The sequence below is a fragment of the Alexandromys fortis genome, unplaced genomic scaffold (genome assembly GCF_014885135.2).
Source record: "Alexandromys fortis isolate MF-2015 unplaced genomic scaffold, M_Fortis_MF-2015_v1.1 scaffold_56, whole genome shotgun sequence".
Classification (NCBI taxonomy): Eukaryota; Metazoa; Chordata; class Mammalia; order Rodentia; family Cricetidae; genus Alexandromys; species Alexandromys fortis.
The window spans coordinates 8,885,531-8,911,710 of NW_026067935.1; the positions used below are offsets into that span (position 1 = coordinate 8,885,531).

At 48.2% G+C, this 26,180-nt stretch overlaps 1 protein-coding gene across 1 annotated transcript in view; it reads left to right on the forward strand.

Moving 5' to 3' along the window:
* The window catches only part of LOC126504264 (diacylglycerol kinase gamma), a 113,651-nt gene that overhangs the window by 19,183 nt on the left and 68,288 nt on the right, over window positions 1-26,180 (forward strand). Inside the window, exons 11-13 of the mRNA XM_050146496.1 lie at window positions 4,521-4,610; window positions 6,043-6,203; window positions 13,891-13,955. Coding sequence (XP_050002453.1) covers window positions 4,521-4,610; window positions 6,043-6,203; window positions 13,891-13,955 — 316 coding nt within the window. The remainder of the gene's footprint in view (window positions 1-4,520; window positions 4,611-6,042; window positions 6,204-13,890; window positions 13,956-26,180) is intronic.

Genomic DNA, 26,180 nt, shown 5'->3' on the forward strand with positions numbered 1-26,180 from the left:
CAGATTTGAAGCAGAATTAGAGATCCAGATAGTCACGTGATGAGTAAAAGCCAGGGAGCTGAGCACAGGTCACAGTCCATGGCGAATCAGCTGGAAAGGAACACCTGGAGCATGTCCAGAAGGTGCAGCTAAGTGCAAGGAGAGACAGACCATGCTGGGCTGTGTCCCACCTGGAAAGGGCATGAGAGGGGGCTGGAGAGCTGGGAGCCTGAGTTCAAGCCTAGCCCTGCCTGGATTAAGAAAGTGATGGAGACTGTGAAATGTTGGGATCGGGTATAGTCAAGACAGAACCCAAGCAGAACCCAGGCAAATTCTGCAGTAGAGAACAGAAAGACCAGAAAGCTGCCAACAGAGGCACCGGGATAGGCTAGCATCAAAGTCAGAGGGGCAGGACCAAGCCACGAGCCCAGGGCGGCTTCACACCTCCTGTCTGTCATCACACAAATGCTGCCTTGAATCCCTATGAGCCAGATCCTCTTGTAGTCACTAGAGATGCCACCAGTGTATAAAGAGGCAAAATTACTGTACTAACGGAGACTAGTTCTAGAGGCAAGAACCAGGCAACAAAGAAATGAGTGAGATGTATAGAGCATCAGAGGGCAGTAAACATGGACAAAGAGAGGAACAAAGGGAGTCTAGGGATGGAGTGAGGTTGCATAGGAATAGCTCACAGGGTACGAAGTGATGCTATTTCCGAGAACTGGAGAGTTGAGCTGTGTGGATGCCTAAGAGTATAGTCCAGACAAAAGAAGCAGCAAGGGCCAAGGCCCTAAGGCTGAAGGCAGACCAGTGTGACCAAGAGCAGGGTACACACAGGAAGCAGTACAGAGGGTGAAGCAGAGGCAGTGAGGGCCTGGGTCACATGGGTAGGTAAAGCGTTAGGTAGAGCATGGCTGTTAGCGTGGGAGAACCCCAAGACATTGGGGGTTTAAGTGAAGAAGAAAGGTGGCGTGCTAAAAGACAAGAGCAGAAGCGAGGAGACCAGTTAGGAGCTCCCACAGCGACCCAAGAGAGTGGCCAGGGCTGAGCCACATGGGAACAGGAAGGCATGAGAAGTGGACAAGTCTGGATGTCTTTAGGGGGCAGGGACAACAGGGTCTGCTGGCACCTGGGACACGGTTGATAAAAGGATGAGAAACATCAAGACTGGCCAGACTAGACCCCAGCCAAGTCAGGCAGGGAAAGGGAGGCCTTCAGAGTAGGAGAGGAGAAGGAACATCAGCGAGCTGCTACCCCCCTATAGCCAGGCTTTGGTCCCCATGCCTACACGCACACCCCAGATATACACACACACATACACACCAGATATATACATATACACACATACACACACACTAGATATATACATACACACACATCATACACATCATACACAAACACACACACCCCAGATACATACATACTCACACATCATATACATCACACACACCCCAGATATATACACAAACACGCATCATACACACACACACATGCCAGATATACACATGCATCATAAACACAAACACACACACCCCAAATTTATACATACACACATATACATCTCTCATACATACACACCAGATATATTATTGCACATACATGCATTATACACATACACATCTCACACACATATCATACAAATACACATGCCTCACATACACACATATCATGCACATCTCACACACATTATACACATACATAACATATACATACATCAAACACGTACATGTCTCACATAAACACACATATACATACACATCATACACACCTCAGGCACATACACATCTCACATATATGCATTAAACACACATATTACACACATATACATTACACACATATACATCACATCCACACATCAGACATGTACACATCTCGCATACATTGTACACATACACATCACAGACGACATACACCGCACACATCACACACACACACGCACACACACCACTCTGCTGCCTCTGTGGGCTCTGAAGTTTGTGGGAACTGTGAGAGGAAAGGCAGCTCACGGCTGCAGTCTCAGCCCTCAGTCCCCTTAGTCTCACTCACTAAGAGGAAGAACGCCGCTCTTGGAGAAACTACACAAAATCCCTCTACAGAGAACATCGGAGACAGATAGAGCTCAGAAAAAAGAACCATGTGCGATGAAAGGGATGCTAGACTTGCTCACACAGGTTACTGGTTCAAAGAGAAGCCAGGCAGGAAAAAGGAAACTGTAGTGTGCTGCTTTCTTCATTCACCATTTGAGCACGTGTGCCGTGATCTCCGCCACCCCACTGGGGCTCACTCCCACCTCCCCCGCTACAATCGGACCGCTCTTAGCCTAACATCAGTGCGTTTGCAGTGTGCATAAAGACACCAAGAGCTTCCTGTGGTTCTTCAGAAAATGAGGAGACTCTTCTAATGACTGCAGGGCTCAGGTAGTTGAGTCATTTGCTCTCCCTCCCATCCTTTTCTGGGGGGTTCCAGCCACCCGACCCTGCTCTCAGACCCTCAACTGGGGCAATCTTTCTCTTCACATAGAGCCTTGTCCAAGTGGTCCTCCTGTCTCAAGTGCTCCCCAGCCTCAAATGAAGTGTAGCTTCTTGGGGTGGGGGAGGCTCTCCTACACATTAGTCAGCTATAGCCACCTTGTAACAGGACCGTTTCCCCTTCCCTCTCCAGTAAAAAGGTACATTATGTGTGCAAAGATCTGGCAGCCATGTCTCCACCACAGTCTGTGGGCACCATGAGAGCCTGGCCAGGGCCACCTCCCACTGCATCTGCCATATGGCAGGACTCATTGGACCCAAGTGGAGATGCCAGGGCAAATGAAGTTATCGGCCATTCAGGGGACAAACAAGTGAACAGTTACATGAGAATATGATACAGTCACCACCCCGATGCTCTAGGAGTCACCAAGTGCAGACCCAGGTGACAGGAGGTGACTTTTGTGCTGAGAAGCAGGAGTGTTAGGACCGAGAAAAGTTCAGGGTGGTTTCGTGGCAGGGTGGGAAGCCGAGTGAGCAGAAGGTGAAGGCTAGGAAGAAAGGCACAGAGCCTCGATCCTGAGCGTAGGCTGCTGAGGAAGCTGCAACACTGATAGAGGAGAGCCCTAATGTGGAGGATCTGCGGCCCAGGCATTGCCCTCCAGGGCGGAATGTGGAGAACACACCAGGAGAGTGGACGTGGAGGCAGAGAGAGAAAAGGAGACTGTGGAACCAGGACAGAGGGGAGGAATCAGCCCTGCACTCACTCACTGTCTCCATGGGGATGGAGAGAAGAGGTTGCTGGGAAATCTGTTCCGGAGACAGCTCACAGGAAGTGCTGTGTGGGTGAATGGAGTGGAGGAAAAAGGAAAAGCTGGGATAGCGTGCTGATTTCTGGGCTCAGGGCTGGAAGGGTGGGTAACCTCAAGGTGGCAACCTCAGGAGAAGGGACAGACAGAAAGAAACAGGTGCCCTCCGGGTGACGGGAGACTCCAGTCACATGTCAGGAGCAATCAGAGTTCAGCATCTTTCCAATTTCCACTCAGCCCATCAGCGGTAATCTCGGCCCTGAGATCAGCCTCTTCCGGCACAGGGCAGGCCACTGGTAGTGACTCTGAACCCCTATTCTGCCAGGAAAGTCCCAGTTAGAGCTCCCCACAGGGATTCCTGTAGCCCTCCCTAACCCCCACCCATGGCTAATATGTTGAACACCTCACAGGACAAGGGTCTGTGTGCATGCCCCCTTAAAGCCCCACAGGTACCCGTACCTCCCCCTCCAATTTCCCTGCCGTGCCACCATGCTGAAGACTACAGGCAGACCAATGCACGGTGGACAGTGACATCTCCCTGACTGTTCTGGCCACACTCCTGCGCAACCATAAAGGGAGGTGGGGGGGGGCGGGAATCTGTATTCTGGGAAGCATCAGGAGTCACGAGATGATAAACTGGTGTGTGGGTGTCAGGTAACACCTGCAGGCTTTCTTACTTTAGCACCCTGTTGCTGCTTAAGCTTTAAAATAGACGTGGCTTTCAATGAGCTTTGTCAGTTTTCCAGAGACCACACCACCACCATTCCCTACTGCCAGGCACACTTCTCACTGTGCCCTGCCTGGCCCCCCGAGGGCAGCAGGATGGGCTTGAAGCCAGAGATCTGAGTTTGGATCCAGGCTCTGGAATCGCTTTTCCTTCATCAACCTCTTCCTTGGCTAGGTTGCCGTAGGCAATGAATGAAAACAAATATTGGTCCTCATCAAGTGTTAAAATCACACGAGCCGATGTTTTTGCAGCGTGTGCTGTCACCTTGAAGAACAGAATTGAGACGTGTTTAGGATAAATGGGTGCAAATTATAGGGATAGCGATTTATCTCCATAGGAAGAATTGATTGACAACGTCAGCAAACTTGCAGCAGCTAGCGCATGGCAAACGTCGTGGATGGCTTCAGTAAGGGGCGTGTTTTCCATTGCAGGAAGGATTCTCTGATTACAGTGGGGGAAGGCAAGCAACCAGTGGGGATTATAAAGATAATGCAGCCACCTTAGTCACGTGGCATGTCTGTTCCTTCATGTGGGTTGCAGATAAGGCCAACTTCACAAAGCATCCACCAGTGGCCGTCCTGCCTCTCGGAACGGGGAATGACCTTGCACGATGTCTCCGCTGGGGAGGAGGTGAGTAGGCACGCCTCTGACGTCACACTGGAGCCGAGCGTTCAGGCTTTCACGGATGCTAGGCAGGGACAGGTAGACTTAGCTTTTACCGGTCACTGTCCACAGGAAGGTAGTTGATGGTCATTTCTGATCCATGATCCTGCCGTTCCATGCTGGATCTGGAACAGGAGCCCCCTCCTCTAGGTCCCAGGGTCCTGCATGGTCTCTTCGCATTGACTGACTACAGTCCTGAAGTCATCGGCTTAGAGCCTGCCTCCTCCAGCAGGACCTGCCTACTGTAGGATAAAGATAATCTCAGCCAGCCCCTCCTTATACATGCTTGTCCTTATGCATGGGTTCAGAATGCAGCCTGGAATACTGCATCACCAATCAGGAGACACCAGGGACATCTGGATTATCAGGCTCCCTGGGGCTGTGGAACACAGAGAGATGGTGGCTTTTAGAGCAAGGGTCAAGGACTTTGCAAACGAAGCAGCTAATGGAGCTGGGCATGCGGCCGAACACAAAGCCCGGTTCCACTGAGGGAAGCCAGCAGGCAGAAGACCAATGACTCCAGGTGGTTGATCAATTAAGGGAGCAATCCTAGACCAGGACAGCCAGGACAGTCAACACCTGTGTTCTTGTGTGGAGGCTAAAGCAGAGGAAGTCAGACCTGAGAGCCATCTTAACAGTATACCCTATCGCCACACTGTCCATCTTCCACCCAGAACAGTTTTGGGATGGATCTGCTACCTTCCACACACAACCTCCCAACCCTGTAGCTGACCAGTCTCCCCCCCCCCTTTACTCTCCTTCCTTTGTCTTTTCTTCCAACTAGTGGTGAATTTCCTGTACAAAATAATTTTTGTTAAGCCTTTCTCATGCATGACTATCCTGTTTTTTAATATCTATGACGATACCTTCGCCTGTTCCCACATTCTATTACCCCGTCCCTCTCCCAATAGCCCACCTCCTGCTTCATGTCAGGTGGGGGGGTAGGTAGATATATAGATGTATAGATAGATACATAGATGGAGAGAGATAATAGAGAGATGGATGGGTGATAGATAGTGAGATTTATGTAAACATCACATATGGAAGAAAGCATAATACCTAAGTCCATCTTCCTTCCCTCCACAGGATAACCCTTAGTCTGTCCACATCCTGCAAATGACATCAGCTCACCCATTCTCCAGGGCTGGCTTTAGCTCCAGAGCCAGGCCTGCCTCTAGTCAACACCTATTCCAGTCCTTGCTCTCTGGCTTCCAACTCACCCTAAACTCCGCTAACTACTCCCTGCTATCCGCCCCTTCTCCCTGGCTTAGAGAACACACATGTCTCCAGCCCCAAATCACCCAGAAGTCTAGTCACAAACGCCTTAAGAGTTACTTGCCCTGCCTGAGGGACAGCTTCGCCTCTGCTCTGGTGGTACACACCATGCCCTTGTCCATAGGTTACGAAGGGGGCAGCTTGACGAAAATCCTGAAGGAGATTGAACAGAGCCCCTTGGTGATGCTGGACCGCTGGTATCTCGAAGTCACACCCAGAGAAGAGGTGGAGAATGGAGACCAGGTCCCATACAACATCATGAACAACTACTTCTCCATTGGTGTGGTAAGTTGGTCACTGGTTGCTTTTCCGTATGACCAAAACGTGTCCATTGACCCTTCCTGGGTCCCTACGCCTTGTCTATTCTGTTTGTCCCTAGATCTGATTGGGTCTGAACATCCTCAAATCTGACATGGCTGTGGCCATCCCGACAGTACAGCCATTCTACCCCTTGGCTGTAGAAGAAATTCTTACCCTTGTACTTTTAACAGAATAAAAGACTGGGATTTTTCTTAAAATGTAACTATTCTTCAGATAATATGAAACAATTAAAAGAAACAAATGCCAAGGAATGAGGCCAAGGAAGCCCCTTTCGAGAGTGTGAGGAGCATCTGATCCTGAGAAGGGACCACATGCTGCCACCAGGCTTGGTAGACGACACTCGGACTCCTTGCCTTCTGCTCACACACCTACCACATATTCTCCAAGTGCTTCATACACCCCTAGGAAAGTTCTCCTCCCGCTGATGCTCAGGCCAAGGCCATTGTTCCTCCACGATGCTTCTACAGCCCTCATCGCAGCCCATCAGCGTCCTCCCTGCATTAGACTGGAGGGACGGCTTTAGGGTGCCTGTGTCACCTTCCTCCCAGATGCAAGTGTTTTCTTGCATGCACAAATACAGACACATATGCACACATGTGTACACACACTCTTATACACACACACACACACAGATGGACAGACAGACAGACAATGATGTCTGTGTTCCCTTTCTATCCTCTGGCCCCAGCCCAGCTAGTATAACTCAGTTTGTCATACTGAAGTCAGCTTCTAAATCAGAGCAGGCACTGCTTCCTAGGCTGTTGGGGACATAGGATGAGCGTAGTCTTTTTTTTTTTTAAAGTATTTTATGTATATGGATATTTTGTCTACATGTATATCTGTACCAGAGGGCAGAAGAGGGCACCAGATCCTCTAAAACCAGTTACAGATGGGTGTGTGCAGCATGTAGGTGCTAGGGGGTGAAGTCAGGACCCCTGGGATAATACCCAGTGCTCTTACCACTGAGCTACCTCTCCAGCCCCCCAGCTGGAGTGTCCTCAAACTGAGCTGGGGCTTGGGGTGGTGGTACAGAAAGGAGAACAGCTTTACTGGACCCCTGCTGCATGCTCTCTCCCAGAGCAGACTTGTTCATTCCAGTCTTCACACACTCCGTAAGCATCACTCTGACTGCACAGAAAGGCTTAGGACTCTCAAAGAGATAGACCAAGGATCTACTCCCTTACCACCCCCATCCTCCCCCCCACTCCATCTCCCATCAGTCTTGGGTCTAAGCATCCTTCCTTCCTGTCTCCCTGTCTTTGGGATTGTTCTGAACAATATCAGGTGCATATGAGACCCCTCAGGCCACCGGCTGGCACCAGACGGAGGGTTACCCACCCCCCTTTTTCCTGTGCCTCTTTTGAAACTAAAAAATAATAATCCTCGCTCACAGTTACGACAGGATCGAAGAGCAGCCACGTTTGCAGTGTTCTTTCTTTGTTGTTTGTTTTTATTCTACTGATGCACAGAAGAACACTGTGTCTTCTGTTCTCTGAGAAAAGGAACAGGCTTGAATGAAGGCTTTGCCTTCACCTTCTCACTCCTACTCCAGCCTTCTTCACTATGACTGAGGCAGGCAAGGCACTGTGGGTCCAGGATAAGGCGCCGTGAATGTGGAGGTGCTGCGCTAGGGGTTCCTGCTTCCTCACTACCTTATGCCCCTCCCCCTCCCCCAGATTTTCCACTTCTGGTAGAGGGACACTGTCTTAAGCCCTCTTTTGGGGCCACCTTCAGGGAAGGTGCACACACACAAACACACACACCTTTCTTATACTCAGGTCCCTCTCCTCCTGTGCCCAGATATTTTCAGCTCAAGACAGCCAGGTACCCATGCCTCTGTCGGGCTCCAGAGTATGGGGATCCCACCATTAGCTTTACCAAACCTCACGTCTTTTCCCTGCCATGACCATCATGTAACTTGGTGTTTATTGGGTGCCTGTGGTACACCCAGCCCGATTATCTTATTGCCCAAATGTGGTAGTTGCACCTGTGTGAGTCCAAGCCGGAGGGCAGCAAAGCTGAGGATCAGCATATCGTGCTCTTGAGCCCCCTTAGCTGTGGCCTCTGCCCAGCCCCCTCCATCTTCACAGGGCTACAAGCCATAGGAGTGAGGGAAGGTCTCCAAACCCAGTGGGAGATGGCTCCGCGGCACCCCCTTTTTTTAGTGGAAATCCGCACCAGATTCTGACTTCTCATTTGACGCTGAGGCTCTCAGCAAGGTCTGTGATTCTGCATTTTGAACAAAACCCTGGAAGCATTCTAATGCTGCTGATCCTGACCAAGGCCTCAGAGAGCCCGGACAGCCCTGAGCAGATTGCACAGAGGAACTGGATTTGGCACAAAGACATTAGAATTGAAAGAGAGGGGCTTGAGAGACGAGGGAACACTGGCACCATAAAAGCAGCCAGCCGGAACTGATTGCTGAGCAGCGGGGTGGGTTAGGCTTCCCAGGATCTTCCCGTTGGCACGTTACAAGCAAGGCTACCTTCAGAACCTTCAACACACCTTCCCGTTCTTAATAAAGCTCTGGCTGGAAGGAACACAGTCCCCAAGACAACACAATTGTCTGTAGACACCCTGCCCTCCACTAGATACCCAGGCAGTAAATGTAAGAGCCAGGAATCATGGTTTTAATGCATTCTTTCAGGAGGAAGGCGAGCAGTGGGAGAAAAGGGGAGGAAGTTGGGAAGGAGGGGTAGGAAGGAAGGAGGCTAATTGCTCTCCAAGGAAGCACAAACAGAAAACCATCACCTTCAACAGCCACCATGTTTGCCCACGTGACCTACACAATTCCAAGGATACCTTTTTCATGGTTCTTTTCATATACCTTTCGCTTGTGCATATTTATTGTCATATTGTGGATGAGCGAGGAGATGGGACTTTTTATCTCATTGGTGTGCCCTGAGCTTTTCTCTTGAGAGAATGTTTGCAGGGCATGTGTTCTCGCTCTTTAAAAGCGGGAAGGCGAAAATCCTGAGAAAATATGTAATGTGCAACCCTGGCTGAGCCTGGGGCTGACATTTGCAGAAGGTCTTGCTTCCTATTTGACTTCCCAAACTTTGTGAGAGAAGTGGGTATGTAAACCAAGCAGGTTCCACCTCCTTAGGATGCTTACATAGAGTCCGACTCCCCTGGCAAAGAGATTCCTGCAATGTCTTTGCCTCTCGGAAGGACTTGTGATGCCCACCGAGCAAATGGCGGCTGCCTTGCCACTATAAAGACAATAGTTGTGGCACCACGCAGTGCCCCCGGTGCAAACAGAACACATTTACTAGACAGAGGGTTGAGTAAGGCAGAGTCTCCTGGCCTGCCCTGGGAGTCACTGTGACTCCATACAGCTGCACACGAGCCCAAATCAATGAAGATTTTGCTCTTTGGTTTTATCATCCTTCTAGCCGCAGACATCCCCTGGGAAGAGGTCTTAAACACAGTCATCCAGGACATTACTTCCTCTGGATTCTCCGGCCTCTTCCTCCCTGTTCGCTATTTTTGGATTAGCTGAAAGGTCAGGATGGCCAGGTATCAGTGACAGGAAGTTAGGGACTACGAAATAATTCCTGGATCTTGTGTAACTCGGAACTCCTCCCAGGCTCTGCTTTCAGTGAGCCTTCCCAGAGTGGTGAGCAGCTAATCCCTTGACTCAGTGAAGTCTATTTTGGATGCCAGAGAGCCACCAGCCCATACGCCATTTTCTACCTTATAGACTGCTACTAGTGTTTACCTGCCTCATGTCCCACAGTGACAAGCCTCCTACCCACTGGGGAGGGTGTCCACAAGACAGACGCGTGCAAACTTGGATTCTGTCAGCGCTGAGTTCTAATCTGTCACATGTGCGACTGACTGAGAAATGACTTGGATAAGCTGGACACATCTTTTCCACTCCCTAATCTGCCATAGATTTTAAAAACAATCCAAACTTCAAGTAATCCGCTCTGTGGTCTCTTTCCCGTCTCTGTCTCCAGAAGTTGCCAGTGTGACTTAGGTCTGCACTGTCCAGGATGGCAAACACAAGGCACACGTGGCTACTATGGGCCTGAAATGCCTAATTTAAGGTGTGTGTGAATGTTAAAAAAAAAAACACATATTTCAGAAGAATTGAGATATGAAGAAAAATTAAATATATCAATATTTATTTGTCATATATAGAAATGATAGAATTTAGAATAGGTATATTGGATTAGTTAAAACATTCATAAGTTAATTTCATCTGTTCCTTTTTACTTTTATGTGTGGCTTCTAGAAATTTTTAAGTCACAAACATGTTATATTTCTATTGAACAGCACCTGGCTTAGACATTCCAATGTATCAGAGTCCAAACGATAGCAATTTATGTTTGAGAGAGAGCCAAAATCCTTCATCCAACCATATGTTTGAGGTTTTGGCTGCAGAAGGAATAGCCCTTGTCCATACTTCATCTCTTCTTCCACCCACGCCACACAGAACACACGCTGACTGGCGACTGTCAGAAATACCATGGCTTCCACTGGCCTGCAATTCCCGTCACTCTCTCTAGAATGGAAGTGTGATTTTGCTATAATTGTCATCAAGAAAGTGTCTGAACCCATAATATAAATATGTCACATGCCATGGTCAGTGCTCAGCATGGAGGCCTTCAACAGAGTAAACGCCAGTCTCGAGTCTCTCTATGCCCTCCTTCCCCTGGAATCTTTACACTGTCTTTCGGGAGACAGCTTAGCTCTCCATTGCTGTTTCGTATATTTGTCAAGAGATTACACTGTCAGATTAGGAGTCGTGGGCTGAGCTAATGATATTGTAAATGCTGGCCTTTGGAATAAGAAGCCACACAAAATTTAGTAATGGAAAAACCAAGGGCAATATGCTGTGGGATATTTGTATACTGTTGTGACTGGTTTCAGAAAGAGCTAAAGAGCCAATAGCTAAGCAGGAGGTGTAGGCGGGACTTCCAGGCAGAGAGGGGAAGTGGGAAGAGATAATCGAGGTGCAGAGGAGATGCCAACAAGACACAAGAGGGAGTCAGACAAACAGAATGAAAGAAAAGTAAAAGGTAATCTACATAGTAAAATTAATAAAATGTGTTCATTTAAATTATAAGAGCTAGTTAGGAACAAACCTAAGCTATAGACTGAGCTTTCATAATTAATAAGAAGTTTCTATGTCATTATTTGGGACTGGATGGACAGAGAAAGACACGTTTCGGTGATAAGAACAGAGAGAAGAGTATCTGCAAATATCCCAGGAATTAAAACCAGGAGCCAGTTCCAGCTGTGCCGGGAGTAATGGCAGTGGTGTGCAAACCATGCCACACAATATGTGAATGTTTGCTTTGGGTTTGTTGTTGTCGTCGTCCCTTTGTTTGTTTTTGTTTGGGAGATTGTTTTGTTTCTTGTTTGTTTATTTGATTTGTTTTGTTTTGTTTTGTTTGAGAAAGGGTTTCACTGTGTAGCTTTGGAGCCTGTCCTTCGAACTGACTCTGTAGACCAGGCTGGCCTCGAACTCACAGATATCTGCCTGTCTCTGCTTCCCAGGTGCTAGGATTATAGATGTGCTCTACCATTACCTGGCAGTTGTTTTGTTTCTGACAGGTGAAAAACCAGTCCTTCACAGGAACACAGAATGCTTTCTGGGATTCTAGGAAATCCTTCAGCAAATGTCACATCTTATCAGGAGTGTCCACAGAGCCTGCTTAGAGACAAACAGGGAAGTGGCCAATATCTGAGCTAGGAAGACCTGCTGTCCAGAGAGGCTGAGTAGGCTGTGCGGGTCCCAGTAGAAGAGGTCCTCCCTGAGTTTGACACCTCCCAGCATGTGTCCACAAGATGACCCAGACCTTCAGCTCTTGATGAGTCTAAAAACTACAAGAATAAGTCAGTAGCAAAAATCAACCATTAAACTCCCAAGAAATGTTGTCCCATGTTCTAGACCTGTACCCCCAGATTTCACACAGTGACTGCTGGATGAGGTCACTCTTGTCCCTAGTGATAACATAGCATGCCCCCCAAAAGCTTCTTCAGTGAGACTGCACTTGTCTCTCCTGATGCTAAAAACAAGGTGAAGTCAGCGCTGGAAACTGCTCTGTTGTACTTTTACCAGGAAGCAGGATCTTCCTAGCGTGATGGCACATACCTTTAACCCCAGTGCAAGGGAGACAGAGGCAGGAGGATCTCTCTGAGTTTGAGTTTGAGCTCAACAGGGTCTATATAGTGAGTTCCAGGCCAACCAGAACCACATGGTAAGAGCCCGACTCAGAAAGACAAAGGGAGTGGTGGTGATGAGGAAGGAAGGAACGAACGAACGAAGAAAAGGAGAGAGGGGGAGAGAGAGGAAAGGAGGGAGGGAGGAAAGAAAGAGAGAGAGAATAAATGAATAAACATTAGCTAAAAATCTGCTCCATGGAATTTTAAGACTCTTCTAGACACATAGTCTAGTAGATGTATTTTTGGTTACTTATTGGGTTTTGGTTGGTCGGATGTTTGGTGGGCTGCTTTGGTTTTTTGCGATACAGTCCCAACCTTGTAGTCCAGGCTAGCCTTGATCTTCTACCTTGGTCTCCCACATGCTCAGCCTACAGGGGTGTACCACCATGCCCAGAGATTTCTGTGTCTCGCCGTTGCTGCTAAGCAAATCTAAATCAGCTCACTGTTGCTGGACTGTACCCTCTCCAACCCAGCCAATTTATTTCCAGTATTCAGTATCTGCCCCCACAGTCTTAGGTGGGGACTGGGTGATAAGGGGAGGGTTGATCATACTCTTCTGCTGGAAATGGCCTTGGTAAGAAGTGTGGAAGGCTAGGTTTGAAGAATTGAGTTCAGTTTTGGGTCCTGCTCTGGACTATAGACCATGGAGCCCCCAGCATCTAAACCCCAGTCACAAGCATAAGCACTAACAGATGGCTGTGCCGGGAGCAGAACCTCAGGGCTAGAGGTTCCAAACTGAACACGAGACACCCAGAAACAGTGTGGACGGAGCCTCATGGTGGGTTCTGAGGTACAGGAAACCAGGCCTGTAGCCAAAGGGAAAGGGAGGACAGGGAAGTGTAAGGAAGGGATTGAATCTATGGCTTCGGAACCAGAATGACTAACAAGAAGAAGCTAGAAGTTTAATATAATACACTTTTATTATCAGCTAAACTTGAGACATAGACAGCAAAGGGTTAATACATAATGGCCTCCAGCAACATCAGCTTGAGATTTTGACAGGTGCTGTGTTATGTAAGATGTTATCATTGCTGGAAGCTGGTTGAATGGAACATGAGAAACGTACTATTTTTGTTAACTTCTTCTCATGAGTAGAAACATTCCCGATTCTGTGCCATGGGCTCCTGGCTTCCCCTGAGCAGAGCCCCTCACTGTCCTAGAAGGGGTGGCTGTCCCTTCACTCCAGAGTCTGCTCTTGCCTCGGTCTCCAAAGAGCTAGGGTCTCAGGCTGAACTGTGGCTGCTTGCAGGGCCTGAGGTACAGAGATAATTGACTGGGCCCTGAGGCAACGAAGCTAGGCTCTGAAAGAACTGAGGGGTGGCACTAGCTTCCCCTTGAACCGTGGTGCTGAGCCCCTAAGACCTGGAAGTCTCCAGAATTTGGCCATTCCAGGAGCCTATATGTGTCCCTTCCCATCATACCTCGTGGCTACAACCACTAACTAGGATTCTGCCTTTTTTTCTTTTGTTTCCAGGATGCTTCCATTGCCCATAGATTCCACATGATGAGAGAGAAACACCCTGAAAAATTCAACAGCAGGTAAGCGAGCTTGCTAGCTGCTGCAGTGGCACCCCGCCCGCCCGGCACTGCCAGCCAGCGCGGCCTCCCACCTGCTACCACGGAAATGTCCTTGGCCTGGGTCGCCCGGGGACTTAGCTTTGCTGCCACGTTGCCGGAAGAAGGGTTTCCATTCCTAAGAAGAAGAAGAAAAAAAAAGTCAGAAACCTGCCGCGGCCTGGCTGCCAATCCCCTCCCCTAGGAACGGAGCAGGGGGGGGGGCGTCTGGGGACGGCATGGGTGGCAAGGAGCATGCCCTTGGCCACCTGGAACCCCACCAGGGACTCAGAGGTTTTCCCCCAAAGCCCAGCTTCCCGCAGCAGCCCGAGCTTGGGGAGAAAAGGGTTCTCCTAGGGTCTCAGATCCGGGGAGGTGACAGCCTCCCTCCCGGACAGCAGAGGGCAGCAACGAGGCAGTAACCCCGAAGGGCACCCGGTGGCCTCGCATGGGCGCTGGCGTGCCTGGAGATTAGGTTCAAACATGAAAGAAAAGGGAAAACCAGATGAGTTGCAAGCGAACCCAAACCTGTCTTGCAAAGCGAATTTACCAGAACCAAGATGTGACTGGCATATAATCACCGCGGAGTTGACCACTTCTCTTTTCTCTCTCTTCCTGGCAAAGCCCATCCAACTCCATCCTCTATTGTACTATTTCAAGATCATGATTGGATTCCAGGCCTAGCCTCAGGCATATGGGGAACAGGGGGGCTAATAATTTGGACTTGATCTTTGAACATAAAGGGATGGCCATGTATTTAGCCCACAGAATTCTACTCAAAGCAGAAACTAAGAGTGTTACTTGAGGACATCCACTTACAGCCTAGCTCCTGGCTCTACAGCCTGGGAGCTTCACCAGGGAGAGTCTGGACACAACGAAGTAATGTCAAACTGGGAACCAGACAGCAGCGGAACTTCTTCAAGGTTGCATTCTGTCTCACTTAAACCCAAGGTCCACAGCTCAGTACAGACATGTGCTCCCAGCCCCGGTCACAAACTGGCAATGCCACCCCTTCCCTCAGCCTTCGTCACCCCTGTTCAAGGACACAATCACTATTCTTAAACTTCTATATGTATTTTATTAAACTATGTACATTTAAGAGTCCTATTTACACTGGAAAAGTGGGCAAACTTTAAGATTTTTTTTAACCCAAATACAAATCTATTGAGGAGAAGAAAAGATGCCAGGCACAAAACCCAAGTTCTGTTATGCCCAAAGCTTGTAGTCGTTGCTATTGTGGCTGAAACTGACCAGACCTGGCCCTAGGCAGAGATGGCGCTCTGAACCTGCCTGTGGAGTAGGCTCAGGTGTAAGGGGCTGGTGCCAGAGGGATCCTTTATCTCCCTCAGCGAGGCTGCGAATTTCCGAGAGTCCAGATTCCTCACGCTAGGTCAGTTTACATGCCCATTTTTAAGCTTCTCTTATCCTTCAAGTCTTTTTCAGAGGTGGCCCCGAGCTCCACTTCTGGGTCGGACAGGATGTAGGTGGTGGGTGACTTTTTTGAGGATAACTACTTTGGGGGCTTTTCATTGTGTTCCAACTCGGGGATCTGGTCACACAGGACCAAACTTCTGTCTCAGCTCATTTGTTTCTTGACGTTCTAAGATGTTGTCGGTCCACCTCTCCGCATTTCCCTGTGTCTAAGGACCCGGGCTGGCATATTGTCATGGTTACTGATTCGTTTCAGACCTGACCTGGGCCGAGTGTCGTCTTTCTGTGTAGATGTGGCAGTCATTCGTGAACGGATGGCCCCTCTTGGGCTGTAGGGAGGTGTGCTGTGGCCCCTTCAGAAGAGGACTCTGATTTGGACCTCGGCAGGAGACCGCCTCTTCTTTCCCACATACATTGTATCGGTCTCATCCTCATCCTCTTGTTCTTCCTTTCCAAAAAGAATCAAACCCATCCCCTCTCTTCTCCCAGAAAGGTAGATGCTCATCCCAGCAGAATGGCAGCCTCGAGACAGCTTTTGAAAATCACTCCTGCCTGTCCTACAGACTTTCAAGGTCTTCTTTACACACAGACTTTACACGCATACAAGTACTCCATGGATGTGTCTGGAAAATGCCGTACGCCTGTGGAAGCCATGGCTTCTGCTCATCCACTCATCCATTCTTTCACTGACTCACTCACTAACAACGTCCTTTGAAGATATACTGCTGCCCACACACCATGTATCTAGGGGTCTGGAGCAGACGGCCCATCGCTCACCGCCCCCTGCTGGAAACTGGCTGGAAAGCAAGCACGCATACCTGTGTGCACGGAGAGGTGGCCTAAGAGAACCCAAAGGCAAGAGCAGAGAGCTGGGCATAGAGGATTTCCCAGGGACAAAGATGCCCCGCCCAGGTTAAAGAAATCCAGAATGTTTTCCACAACTTGGCCTCATGTTTTACCTGGCAGAGATGACAGGCTTATGGATTTGAATTTAAGCCTGTGTACTTGCTGGAGGAATGAAGTTGTTCAGAGGGAGCCCCTGTTTTACAAAGTTGCTAGCCATTTCCTCTGGGGAACTTTGGGTCCATGCTGCTTCCTTCTTCCTTGCTTGCCTGTATTCTAAACACCCAGGAGTATTCAATTTGTCCACCCAGAGGCAGGCAAGCAGCCATTTTCTCCTTCTCCAGGCTTCCTTATTTAGCATTGGGAATGGTTTTAAATAGGCAGGTGGTTGTTGCCATGGTTACTCCCATTACACCAGCAGCTAAACTTAGGAAGGGCCACAAGGGATAGAAAAAAAGCCTGATACCCAGGATTTGCGAATGTAAACGATATTATCAAACAAAGCTTCTTTTTACTGGGCTGAACTTGAGTTCTTCAGAGAGTGGTTGCTGCTTGGCTGTAAGCCTTTAGCATTAAAGCCTAAGACTGGCCCCTCTGGGATAACCTTGAGGCTAAATATAGGGAATTGTAATTGGTCTGTTTGTTTTGTTTTGTTTTCAACATGAGCGGGCTAGTCAGGGCTGGACTTACCGAGGAAACCTGAACTTGCACATTGCTGGTCTGCTTGGGGGCTGTTCTAGTTAATTCTCAACCCAGGGCTCCAAAGGCCACAGCGGTTCTGAGAACATGAAGTTGTACCAAAAATAGTGTGTGTGTGTGTCTGTGTCTTTGTGTCTGTGTGTGTCTGTGTGTGTGTCTGTGTGTGTCTGTGTCTGTGTGTGTGTGGCATTCCAAGGCCTGTGAATCCTAAGAGGCATCAAATTATGACTCAATTATTGGGGTTTCTTAATTCTTCCCCCGGTGATCTTGTTATGCTGGCTGTTGCCAGGGGAAGCAGTAGTTTTAAAAAGTCAAGTGTTCTCTCCAGGGGGATAACTTCCTTAATGGGAGAAAAGGAGGTGGTGGTATGAGGTGGTACCTCAGCTAAGTTAGGCCCCTTTTACCACCTAGTTATTGACACGTTAACTCTTTGTTCCTGACTTAGCAATGTTATGAAAATTGCCATCTCTGTCGGTATAAAGGATGCAAAGTTTTAACTCTACTGAAATTCTAATCTGTTAGAAATCACTCAGGTGTGAGTGAGACATGGTCGCTGCCTTTAAGAAATGCATACTCTAGCCAGGGATGGCAGTGCACGCCTTTAATCCCACACTGGGGAGGCAAAGGCAGGCGGGTCTCTGTGAGTTTGAAGCCTGCCTGGTATATGAGTTCCAGAAGAGCCAGGGTTCTGTAAAATAAAAGGAAAGAAATTGATAGTCTAGCAAAAAATGGGAAATAATCCTCAAATTCTTTTATGAAATTATTTTTATACAGAAGGAATTTACATGTAGTAAGCCATTGGAAATACAGGCAGCAGTCAGCTTATTAGAACAGTTTCACGTCACTCTTCAAAGCCCAGCCATAAGCAAGCTGTGGTTTGAGTATGAAACCCAAAACTAAGATAACCAAACTAAGAACTGTAATTCACTTTGAGCTCCTATTAGATGCCAAGCAGTTAACTAAATATTTTATAATAATTAAACTATTTAACAATCAAGACGACCTTACAACATTAGTCTTGGCGTTCTTGAATCGTGACTATGTGGGATGAGGAAACAGCCTGGAAGAAAGCGGTAGACTATCTTTTAATCAATGAGCTTGATTTGATTTCTAAGCTACCTCTAAACTCCGGTGTGCAAGCCCCGCTGTCTCTCCTAGGGCTCATTCGTATAGATGAGTGTTCCAGTGCTCCCAAGGCCTTCGCCTAGGTGCGTGTTCTTTATAACATACAACATGAGGAGCGCTCTCGCTCCCATTCTTGTAGACTTAGGAAAGGAGTATCACCCCTTTTTATCTTGTATAACCTAAGTCTCCTTAGTCCACTGTCCACAGCAAGGAGCAAGACTGGCTATGGGATTGGTATGACCCTGGGCAAATTAAAACACAGTCCCTTGTTGAAATATCTCTTAAGTTTGTGAGCAAGCAGTAAACTAAGCCAAAAGCCCTCCTACGTGCCGGGCCTGGAATGACTGCACAGATATCATACCTATGAGGTGGCCATGGCAAGAGGTGAATTTCATTAACAGGCGCATTTGTCCAGATCACGGAGTAGACAGTTTGCAAAAGAGGTAAAAGAGAGAGCAAAGAAGGTTTGAACTTGGGAGGAGACAGAGTCTCAAGTTTTTAGAGGGGTCATGGTCAGTGTTCACAGAGGAGAAAAGGACCCTGCCTAGGTCTTCTGCGTATCAACCACTGTCCTCACAGTTTCCAGACTGTGTCTGTGAAATTTTGTGTATCTGAAATCTAATTCATAAAGGCACCCGACGCCACCATTGGTGAGCATCCAGAAAGAGCCTCACTGGGGAGTATTTTATTGCTTGGGAACGCGGAGTGTTGGAGGAATGTGTCATATAAACCTGTTGAGTGTCTTCCACTTGAGCATGTCCCTCAGCAACTGAGACTGAAGCCACGAGTTATTTCCTGTCAGGCTCTTCAAATGGCTCATGCCAGCACGGCCAGTACCTGATCACCTTTCTTCAAAGCCCTCTAGCAGTTAGCAGACTCTAGAGTGTCAGCTTCCCTGGAGCCAGGACCAAGATGCTGATGAGGGGTTCCCCAGAAACCTTAATGTAGTTGGAATCTTTCAAAGGTTAGAACATACATTGCAAAGAACTAAGTGCCTAGTAGATATTTATAGAAAGAGGCAACAGGGCTTAGCCCAAGCTGGCATCAAAATTTGGCTCTGATGCTTATTGGCTGTGTGACCTTGGGTGAGTAAGTTAATCTCTTTAATCCGTTGCTTCCTCCCTTGAAAGTCTTGCAAGGTTGCTAGAAGCAGTGGAGAAGTACATCTGTGGTGCATAGTTCGAGTTCAACAATATTTGCTGTTGAATATGACTGATCGACAAGCATGTGGGCTAAGCACTGTTGTAAATCACCTATAAATGCTGACAATGGATGTATATTCGATGGAGTACCAAGCGAGACATGTTTTTTGCTCCATCTTTGTTATATAGACAGTATCCTGAAACTGGGTAGTTGGGGAATACGGAAAGTTGTGTAAAATCTGACCACTGGGAAGGTAGTCTTAATTAAGCAGGGTTGGATGGAGCGGGATTTGAGTTCTCCTGTGGACACCCGTGAAGGAAATTCCCTCCACTGGCACCACGGAGTGGAGTTTGGGGTCTGAATAGCCAAGGTTCTAAGGCTAAAAGCTGAAGGCTGGGTTAAGATGGTGAGGGGGTCAAGACTCCCAGCTGACAGGGTGGTGGGAGAGAGTGAGGGGAGGGTGCAGGACAGATGCCAGGTGCTCCTGGAATACGTAGTGCTCCCCAGCCCCAGCCGAGGTCACGGAGAACACAGCTGGTGGAGAGGCAGGTGGCCCAGGCAGTCGGATGCTGGAAGTGTGCCTGCTCTCGTGGTCGATGTGATGCATGCTCTCCTCACTCCCTCCTCCACCTCCCCTCCTCCCCAACCTGAGCTGAACACTGAGATGGTGTCTGGGAGCACAGCGCAGACTAGCATGTTTCATGCATGCAAGTTTGAAAGTGCAGGGGCCACCTCATGATTGCTGTGGCATGCCCAACATGTATACTGCTTACATATTAAACTCCCTTACCTGAAAATGAAACCATTCCAAGTTGTTCATTCAAGAACCCCATGAGGACCCCAAATTGCAGTCTAGATGTTTGGCTTTAACAGCCACAAACATGAGTTCAAGTTCCTGGCAGTTAGAGTCCCGTGCCCTTAATTGGGCTTTCAGTATCTCGAGAGAGGTACTCAGTGGGCCAAACTGTCTGCTCCCGCCCCCCCCCATATGTAAAATATTGTTTTCAAATATTTGGAATCTGGGAAAGGCCCACATGAAATTGATTGTGGTGTTTTCTACTTTTATTCTTACTCCTGTGGGTAATTTGTAAAGGAAATGAAGCTCTTAGGCTTCCTCCATCTTTCAAGCCAGCCGTGGTCCAGTGGGTCTATTTCTAACTACATCCCTCCGGTGGCCGTGGTCCAGTGGGTCTATTTCTAACTACATCCCTCCGGTGGCCGTGGTCCAGTGGGTCTTTTTCTAACTACATCCCTCTGGTGGCCGTGGTTCAGTGGGTCTTTTTCTAACTACATCCCTCTGGTGGCCTTTCTTGTCCTTCTCCATGACAAGGACCCTGAGATGCAGGGAGCCACTCAAAGCTCCCAATCTCCCCCCTTGCAAGATCAACAGACTGGCAACTTGTACCCAGTCAGAAGTCTTGGTCCTCTTTGCCATGCACCCTAACATAGCCACAGTTCTGGGGTTAGAGCACTGCCGCTTTCCGCATGGTTCTGCCCCATGCAAGTCTGCGACCTTAGGGGCGCGTACTGGGGAGCTCAATAGGGAAATGCGTTGAGTGCTCACCATGGCACAGCAACAGTCGGGGCTCCTTTTCGAACGACTCACACCACCAAGGTAGACCCTGCAGCAGGTGAAGGTCATATTAGCTGACTCAGAGCCATGATTCTCTGAGCTGGAGGGGTATCTAGCTAGCTGGTGGCCATACGGTGAGTCATCAGGCTAGAAACATCCGGCACGTGCTCTATCTAGACTTAAAACCGTCTTCAACAAAATACCAGCCGATTTTCAGCATACACTTCAGTGGCTTATATAGTACGTCGGGTTATGAGTGCGAATCGCTGGGGAAGCAAACACAAGCTAAAGGGAAAGAAAAGAAGCATTGCGCAAACACACTTGCAGCATGCTGGTGCATTTCGGCGGCTCATGGAAGTCCCATGGCACCTGTCTTTATAAAGTTGAATGAACTACTTTCTAAATAGTTTTCTTTGGACAAGCCATGCAAGGCCACTGTAGAAAATAAATCATGCCACCCCCATCCCAGGAAATCCGATGCTCCCAATATCTACCTCCTCTCAGCACTTCCCTCTGGTGTTTAATTTCCTTGAACCACACCGCATATACTGATCTTAAACATTATGACATTGTTACAGTAGCAATAAACGTTATCTCAGAAGCTTTTATAGGCTGTGAAAGGAGAATTATGAAAAGCATCTGATCAGAGTAAGTTTATCCATAGTGGGGATTTGATTAATATTTTTCAATTAAAAAAATCACAATTGTTTTGTTGAGTCGATATGAGAGCTTTAGAAATAGTCAGGTCCCATTGCAATTGAAGTCATTCTTTGGCAGCTCTTCTTCTGTGGAGAATAAATAGAAGCTGAAAAGGCCTTCATTCCCTCAGTTCCGGGCCCTCTATGTGGTTTTGCTCTGTCTCAGTAGGACCTGTTTCTGTTTATTCATTGGGTGGCTCTCCAAACTGCATAGTGGTCAAGTGTTTGAGCATGAGTGGCCATGAGAGCACGCAGTGAGTACTCAGAAGGTGGTCTGCTGGGCCCTTTGGTAGCCATCACCTGGTAGGACGCTGGAACACATCGCCTTAACAGACATGGTCATCCAAGTGTAAGAGAGATGTCAGCTCATTTTACAGAGAAATCTGAAGGTCAGAAGAAGTACCTTACTAGTGATCATATTATAGGGGAAGGTTACCAAGACCCACTAGTCAAGGGGGATAGGGAAGATGTCCGATACCTATGAGTCAAGGGGAGTAGAGTGAGGGTGTTATGCATCAAAACCAGGCCTGTCTGACTTCACAGCCTCATACGTCTAACCACTCCTCTATGACTCCATGTGCCCAGTCTGATAGTGTGGCCAGACAAGAAAAGAAACAGCCAAAAAAGAGCCCAGAGAAACCACAGAGCCAACTAATGGACTGTGTGAAAACCATGAGCAAACCACACTCATTTCCCTAGAGAGAGCAAACGGGTGCATTGGGAATGGGCTTCAAGGAAAGGACTCACAACAGGAACCTCTTAGCTCAGCTCAAGAGACAATGGGGGAGAACAGAAGGAGGCCTTGTTATTTGAGGTGAGAAGGCAAAACTTTTGGTCTAGAGCCATACCAAAGCCTGACATGAGATACTGAGAAAAGTTGCAGAATCTCTTGCAAGCATTCGCAAAACATAATTCTTGATCCATCTGTGTTGAGAAACACATCATTCCCTTCTCAGTCCAAGGGCGCGTTCACGGCACCACCTCAGTCCAGGGGTGCATTCACGGCACCATCTCAGTCCAGGGGTGCGTCCACGGCACCATCTCAGTCCAGGGGTGCGTCCACGGCACCACCTCAGTCCAGGGGTGCACTCACGGTACCATCTCAGTCCAGGGGTGCGTCCACGGCACCACCTCAGTCCAGGGGTGCATCCACAGCACCACCTCAGTCCAGGGGTGCATCCACAGCACCACCTCAGTCCAAGGGTATGTCCATGACACCTCCTCAGTCCAGGGGTGTGTTTATGGCACCCCCTCAGTCCAGGGGTGCGTTCACGGCACCCCCTCAGTCCAGGGGTGCGTTCACGGCACCCCCTCAGTCCAGGGGTGCATCCACGGCACCCCCTCAGTCCAGGGGTGCGTTCACGGCACCTTCAAGCCACACCAGATGGGAGTGTCCTCCCAACACACCAGATCTGCCTGGGGTGTCCTGGCCAAGACCTTTCATCACATCTTGTCCTGCTTAACTTCCAGCGGCTCTAAGTTGTCGCTTCAACCCATCCTGCTGCTCTACCACTCAGCCCCCCTAGAGCTGTCCATTTGTCTCCCCAGTCCAGGGGCCGTTATCCTGGTGTCATGGCACCAAGAGTCTCCTGCCAGAACCCACATTCCATTTCAGAGGCCCCTAAGCTCTCTTGCTTTGTACATAAGATTCCTCCTCCCCAAGCACTGGTGCTATCTTCTTGTTGGCGCCCTCTGTGTCTCTTCCCTTCCTGACACACCTGCCCTCATCCTCTTCTCCTCAGCTACTATGGTATCTCCTCATGTGGCCCAACCATCACCTACCATCGGGTCCCAAGCACACCCTCCCTGACCAACCCCTGTTCTGGCCCCCATATTTTTGACTTGGATGGATCTCTTAGAATCCATCTAGAAAGCTTCTGACACCCTCTCTCCCACGTTCACTGCCCTCTTTAAGATATACAGTTTATAGTTTGGAGACTAAGGTGCTCACTGCACCCACTCATGTAATCATTTCCAGCTCAGAATGGCTCACCTTCTTTGGAGCCTACTGAATTCAACTGGAAAGGTAGCGTGTTCCCCACTCAGCCAAAATGTGTGAGCTTCCCATTGGTCTTCTGTGATAGCAAGTATCATTCTAGGGTGGGGCAGATGAACTACGACATCCTCTTCTTCCTGGACCCCCTTCAGTCTGCATGCACACAGAGAGATCTGACCAACTACAGCTTGTGTCCTTGGACTCTTGTCAAAATTGCCACCTGTCGGTGACTTGAGGTACCAGGGATTTATTCTCTGAAATCTGAGATCGAGGTATCGCCTGAGAAGTTAGTTTTTCCCCTAAAGAATATGCATTCCTTGACTCTCTCCTATTGCTAGTTGCCAGAACTCCTTGGCAGTCCCTGGCATGTAGAAGCATCCTTCCGGTCTTCTTCCTTGATTATCACATGGCACACTTCCTGTGTGCCTCTAGCTCTCTGTCCAAATATCCCACCCCTTCTAATGTCACCAGTCATTGAATTGGACCCACCTTAATCTCAGTCTCATCTTCACGTCTCCAAGATCCTGTTTCCAAATAAGGTCTCATTCATCACATGGTGAGTTAGGGCTTCAATAAGGTCTCATTCACCACAAGGAGTTAAGACTTCAGTATATCCTTTATTCAGTGTGAACCACAGCGCCAGCCTTCTCCAGAACCCTCGCACTCAAGAAAGAAAATCACAAGAAGCGTGATGCACTTTGTTTTAAGAAGGGGTCAGGAACATTGGGGTGAGAAAAGCAACTAGCTTCAAAATGGGGCTAGGCTTCAAAAAGGTCAGGAGGTAGCGTTTGGGGCAGAAATGAGACTTCAGCAGGGAGAGCCGGCATCAGGCGAGGTAGGAAGAGGGAAACAGCCCAGGCAGAGAGCAAGGGTGAGAACATCACAGATATAAAAGTAAAGGCAAGAGACAACACGAGAAGAGAAAATCACCTGTGAGGCAGCTCCCAAGAGCTTGGTGTCTGCATGGGCATTTGCCCTTTATCTTCAAGGGGGGTGAAGGTGGACTCAGAAAGTGGGCTCAGTCACAAGATTTGCAAGCCTCCTGTGGCTCTGCACATACAGACGGCACTAACCGGGCTCAGTGAGTTCTAGAAGATGGAAAGGAGATGGACTTTGGAGGGGGATACGGTACGGATATCTGGAAGGAGTTGGAGGAGGCGACTAAAGGAGATATGATCAAAATACATGTCTATATACATGAAACTCAAAGAATAAATGAAGACATATTTTAAGATCCAAGGCTCCTAGAAACACTGTGACCAAAAAGCCCTGAGCCTGGCTCAAGTGTCGAAGTAGCGTGAGACTGACATCAGACACAAAGGGAGGGGGGTGAGAACATCCAACTCTGCTAAATCTGCGGGAGTTGTCAGTTACCAGGGCTGGGGAAACATGGAAACCAACGACAGGACTTTCTCTCCAGTCCTGAAGTAGAAGATCATTTTGGGGATGAGAGCCACACAGCATTCTTCTTCGCAAGCACAATTTTAGATTTTTACTTGCGGAAGTCAACTTAGATGGCTTTTACACTGTGTGTGTGTGTCCCTGGAGAAGAAAAGAATGTTGGGATTCCTTAGCCATCTATCTGCTGTACTTGACTAGCTAGAACTTTGGAGAATTGTCATTCGTTGCAAACGATTTTTTCCATATAACCAAGTCCATCTTTATACTTAGAGCTTATTAGATTAGTGCATTTATCCTATCTTATATCTTTAAACTATCCACAGTTGCACTTATTTTGTTAAAAGGAAATTGAAATACAAAATGAAAGGGTAGTGTTCTTAAGAACGAGTTAAGTGATTTTAGTTTCATTCCACATTTAAATAAACATTTCTTAAAGAAAAATTTTAGCACTCGTACTACTTAACCAAAAGAAATTTTTGGAAGCAGCCTCTCCTTCCTCTCCATCGGAATTACTGACTCATCAGTGAAATAAGTTATCTATCAAGAAATCTCGAGGAAATGGCTTTATGACTCTGCTGCCAGGCCATATGGTTCTGATGTTGACATAGAGACACGGATCTCTGAATTTTCTTGGATTCAACATGCAAGGAGCTGAGCCTCGGCCCTCACTTTGCCTCTTCTGTCCTGTGAGCCACTGGGAAGTGACTTACTTCCCTGACTATTAGTGTTTGGGTGTATAAAACAGAAATTACAACTATCTCACAAGGTGCATAGAAAAATTAGACCAGATCGATAAATACATTTGAAATGATTACTATTGTTTACTGTGGGAAGTAGCAAGGAGGCCGTTGCAGCTGCGTGTCTGTTGGTTCTTCAGAGCCAATGAGTCTGTATCGCAAATGCCGCGTGCTCTGGCTCACGTCTGCTATAGCCTTAGCTCTGGACAAGATGTTAGGTTTCAGCCCCCTGTGTGGCATAAGCGTCCTCTCCGTTAGCACTCTGTAGAGTGCCATTAGGTCTCTACTTTGAAGCCAGGAGGAGTGTTTAAATTCTGGTGTTGGGGAGAAGGGGTCCCATCACTTCACTTTTTACCAAGAAAGCCATTTCCCGGTCTTCTGATGTTCTTCAGTAAAAGAAAGGCTCTCCTAGCCCCAAGAATGCACTTCAGAGCCTTCAACTGTCGGGGACTTTCGCAGTCACTGATATTCGTGTTGACTGAACACACACTTAAGGAGAAATTCCGCACTCTCTAGTAACAAGACATTTTCTATTCTGTTCAATGGAGAACTCCTTTAATCTTG